General features: G+C 37.9%; 2 protein-coding genes across 2 annotated transcripts; one reads left to right on the top strand and one right to left on the bottom strand.

Moving 5' to 3' along the window:
* Positions 1–67: 67 nt before the first annotated feature.
* LOC116379362 (interferon a3-like) lies at positions 68–1,087 on the bottom strand. Its single transcript, XM_031841313.1, has 5 exons — positions 956–1,087; positions 788–868; positions 517–666; positions 259–342; positions 68–163 (listed from the first exon to the last, which is right to left on the bottom strand). Exons 1-5 carry the CDS (start codon positions 1,085–1,087, stop codon positions 68–70), a joined length of 543 nt encoding a protein of 180 aa, XP_031697173.1.
* Positions 1,088–3,646: 2,559 nt separating this feature from the next.
* LOC116379361 (interferon a3-like) lies at positions 3,647–4,665 on the top strand. The gene is made up of 5 exons (XM_031841312.1): positions 3,647–3,778; positions 3,866–3,946; positions 4,068–4,217; positions 4,391–4,474; positions 4,570–4,665. Exons 1-5 carry the CDS (start codon positions 3,647–3,649, stop codon positions 4,663–4,665), a joined length of 543 nt encoding a protein of 180 aa, XP_031697172.1.
* Positions 4,666–4,732: the final 67 nt, after the last annotated feature.

Here is a 4,732-nt window from a genome sequence, read left to right as displayed (position 1 = left end):
GATAAATAAATAAATAGGCTGCATGTCAGCACATAAGTGAAGATATTCGTGATGAGACGGACAGATTCTAGTTGGTGAGCAGAGATAGAACCAGCTGGTCTGCTCTCATCAGATGGGTTTTCATTTCCTTCCTGATCAGCTCCCAGGATTCAGCACTGTGGCCCTACAGACACAAGAACATCATCGTTATTAAAACACCATCAATACTGCAGGTTGATTGATTAGTTTATTGATAGATAGATAGAAGGACACACTTACCATTTGCTCCAGGACATGACGAGACAGTCTCTTGAAATGCATGTGCAGCTTCTTGTTCTTCTTCTTCTGGCCGAGGCTCTTAATCTAAATTTATCAGAGGAAAATAAATGTTTAAAATTTCAAATATTTCACCTGTAAAGCTTCACAGAGCTGTAAACCTGACACATCTGTGAGGACACAGAGTAACAGAGAGCTACTTAAATGTTACACATGAAGCTGTACGTTGTGACTAACAGTTGTCTCGTATAGCCTACTTACACAGGAGTGAAGGCCGTTGGCCTGCTGGGTCACAACCATGAGAAACTGGTCCACTGTGTTCTCCTCCCATGATGCATTGCTGTGATCCTCCTCAAACAGGGCAACCATCTCCTCCAGAATCTGAACTGTGAAGCTGAGTTTGTCCTCAGCCTGGAAGAAGAATAAAAATAGAGATGACAGTTATAATAAGATAAACTTTTCTGTGGAAACTATTTGTTACATTCAAGGAGATCCAATCTAACCATGAGTTTGTCTGTTGAGGATGACTTACTGATGCTTTGGACGCCTGTTTGTACAGATCATTAGGGAAGTTGACTTCAGCATCCTCAGTGGTGTTAGTGGAGTTATGAGCCTGCATCACAAAATAGACATGTAAATAAATACAGTAAAGTAAACTCATTCAGTGACTTTAAAGAATATCCAGAAGAAGTGCACTTACCATGGTGTCTATTAGATCCAACGAGTTTCTACTGTGCTGTCTGAATTTATGATCCACCCATCTGCAGCTCAGCGACGAGGCTGAACTGTACAGACTGAGAGACAGACACACCAACAAGACCCTGCTGAGCATTTTCAACGAGATGGTAATATTCCCTTTGTATGGAGCGAATAGAGATGTCTCTTGTGAACCAGTTGTTGTGTTGGAGCAGAGCTGCAGCGCCTCATTTATACTGCAGAACGCACCTTTTTCACTTTCCAGACATGGACACCTGAATGAACGGCGACTTTTACGCGGTCAACCTCAACCTACATACATGTAGAATGCCACTCACACATTTCGGATTCTAATTAGCGTCCGAATGAAAACCTCCCACAATAAAAGCATGAACAAATATCACAATAATGATTAAAAAAATGAGCTTTTAAAAACATGGAACACCTAAAAAAAATCTAAAGACAAAAAACAATTGTTGTATGAATTTTATTGCGATTTATTTTAGTCCGAATAGAAAATAAAGACCCAAAGTAAATTGCTATACTTGTTTTTTAAAAGAATGCTATGATAATGATTTGAGGTTATTATAAAAGGTGTATTTTTATTCTACTTCGGTAGTTTGAGGTGTTACTTTGGAGATTCAATTTCCCTTTCGGTCTGCACGCTCTCCGGTGTGATGGTGTAATTAAAACAACAACAATCATTATTTTATTCTTGTCATTGCGTCATTCATTATGTTCGGATTCCTCATAATCGCTCGTCAACATTCCCACAACAGGACCTGATTGTGTCCACTAGGGGCCATAAATCGGGAAGTTCCCATCCAGAGAAACTGAAAGCGGCTCCGTGGCTATGGCCTGCGCTCTGACATGAATCCGTCAGTGACATTTCACGTTGTTTTAACACGAACATGGCGGCTTTGAACGTGAGAACCAGAGAAGGGGATTCTGCTTCTCAGGAATCATGAAAATCAATATTAAAAATCACATGGCCTGTAATCACAGGCCTGCAATCCATGAAGTGGAGAAGCAGGCTTTTATTTATTTGATGGTAAATTTATTGTAATTTGTATTTTCAATTTGTGTTGTTTTTTTTAATAATGCATGCTGTAATATAATTCTCGATGATCGATCAGATGATAAATAAATCAGGCAATAACATAGATCCTATTTTATGATCTTATTTATTCACAAAAGCAGAAACAAAGCAGGCACAGATCTTATACCTCAGGGTACAATAACTCAACTCGTATAAGTACCTGAAGTATTAGCTGCAAATTAAAGTATCAAAAGTAAAAATTAACCCTTAAAAATATCCTGCTTGCTGAACTTAGAAATAGTAACTTTTTGGATAACATTATTACGTTGGACAGTCTTTGTATTTGTTTTAATCGTGAACATAATTTAGCAAGTAAGAAGATTGGATGGGATTACATAACTACACCTTGTTAAAGGAAATGAACAAATGCAGATTATCTTCAAACTATATATGTTCATGTTAAGATAAGAACTTATAAGTTTAATGTCAGGAGTTTAGCATAAATCAGATGTTGACCAGGAGATCGCTGACCTCTCCAGATGTACCAAGACAACCTTACAGTCCAGAGATCCACAGTGAGAAAGGAACCTGGTCTAAAGGTATGGTTATTCAAATATATTCGTTATGAAAGATGTATTGAAGATCTAAAATTCCATATGGAGTTATTATTAAAAATAGAAAATATGATTTAGTCTCATCATACTAAATCCATCCTGACACACAAACGTGAGTTTTTTTCTTCGATAAACTCCTTTGGAAAAAAGATGTGAATCGGATTAGACTATTAATCCAAAGAAACATACATCAAAGGGATCAAACTGGTGATAAACTGCATATCATAATTACATGACTAGAGCTTAATACTTATTTTATATTGTATCTTGTACCTTCATTGAATAAGATCTGTGAGAGGCATTCGATCTGAACAATGTTGTTTTATTGAAATTTAAAACAAATCCAAACCTTTTATTCGTGTGACAGAATGAAGGAATTTAAAGGTGCTGGAAGAAAGATAATTGTATTGACCACGACACAAATAAATATATAACTCATTCATTAAATAAATGAACACACTTTGATTTCCATGTTGAAGCGTGAGAACGTCGCATGTTACGTAACGGAATCACTTCCGCTTTCACTTTGGGGAAGCGCTTTCAAATCCAGTGTTAATCATTAATGATGAATGTTATTAAAACTTTATAAATACATGAAATGTCTTGTTTCAAAAATACAAAACAAGTAAACATATTTAAATTATTAATTGGCTCATTAAAACCGAATCAGAGACAAGAAGTTCATTCAAGAAAACTGATTTTGTGTCTGTGTTGCTTTAAAAGTCGCTTGTGTGTGGCATTACTGTATTATGGTGAAGCATTTTAAAACTTCAGCTAATGCAACATTATCTAAATGTGGCATAACTCTTTCATTTGAACGCTAATTAGAATCCGAAATGTGTGAGTGGCATTCTACATGTATGTAGGTTGAGGTTGACCGCGTAAAAGTCGCCGTTCATTCAGGTGTCCATGTCTGGAAAGTGAAAAAGGTGCGTTCTGCAGTATAAATGAGGCGCTGCAGCTCTGCTCCAACACAACAACTGGTTCACAAGAGACATCTCTATTCGCTCCATACAAAGGGAATATTACCATCTCGTTGAAAATGCTCAGCAGGGTCTTGTTGGTGTGTCTGTCTCTCAGTCTGTACAGTTCAGCCTCGTCGCTGAGCTGCAGATGGGTGGATCATAAATTCAGACAGCACAGTAGAAACTCGTTGGATCTAATAGACACCATGGTAAGTGCACTTCTTCTGGATATTCTTTAAAGTCACTGAATGAGTTTACTTTACTGTATTTATTTACATGTCTATTGTGTGATGCAGGCTCATAACTCCACTAACACCACTGAGGATGCTGAAGTCAACTTCCCTAATGATCTGTACAAACAGGCGTCCAAAGCATCAGTAAGTCATCCTCAACAGACAAACTCATGGTTAGATTGGATCTCCTTGAATATAACAAATAGTTTCCACAGAAAAGTTTATCTTATTATAACTGTCATCTCTATTTTTATTCTTCTTCCAGGCTGAGGACAAACTCAGCTTCACAGTTCAGATTCTGGAGGAGATGGCTGCCCTGTTTGAGGAGGATCACAGCAATGCATCATGGGAGGAGAACACAGTGGACCAGTTTCTCATGGTTGTGACCCAGCAGGCCAACGGCCTTCACTCCTGTGTAAGTCTCAGGGTGGATTAACAGAGCTGTACTTGATCCCGAAAAAACTTAAAGACATGCATCAGGGTTCTTTGACTGCTTTCTATTAAACTAATGAATCCTGCTGATTGAGAGGATCAACTAATAGTAAATGTACCAAGTTAACAGATTTGAATTATTTGTTAATCATTTAGATTAAGAGCCTCGGCCAGAAGAAGAAGAACAAGAAGCTGCACATGCATTTCAAGAGACTGTCTCGTCATGTCCTGGAGCAAATGGTAAGTGTGTCCTTCTATCTATCTATCAATAAACTAATCAATCAACCTGCAGTATTGATGGTGTTTTAATAACGATGATGTTCTTGTGTCTGTAGGGCCACAGTGCTGAATCCTGGGAGCTGATCAGGAAGGAAATGAAAACCCATCTGATGAGAGCAGACCAGCTGGTTCTATCTCTGCTCACCAACTAGAATCTGTCCGTCTCATCACGAATATCTTCACTTATGTGCTGACATGCAGCCTATTTATTTATTTATC

The sequence above is a fragment of the Anarrhichthys ocellatus genome, unplaced genomic scaffold, assembly GCF_004355925.1.
Source record: "Anarrhichthys ocellatus isolate YVR2014 unplaced genomic scaffold, GSC_Weel_1.0 scaffold4185, whole genome shotgun sequence".
NCBI lineage: Eukaryota > Metazoa > Chordata > Actinopteri > Perciformes > Anarhichadidae > Anarrhichthys > Anarrhichthys ocellatus.
Note: the sequence above shows the minus strand (reverse complement) of the source record. Positions and strands in the feature narration are given on the sequence as shown.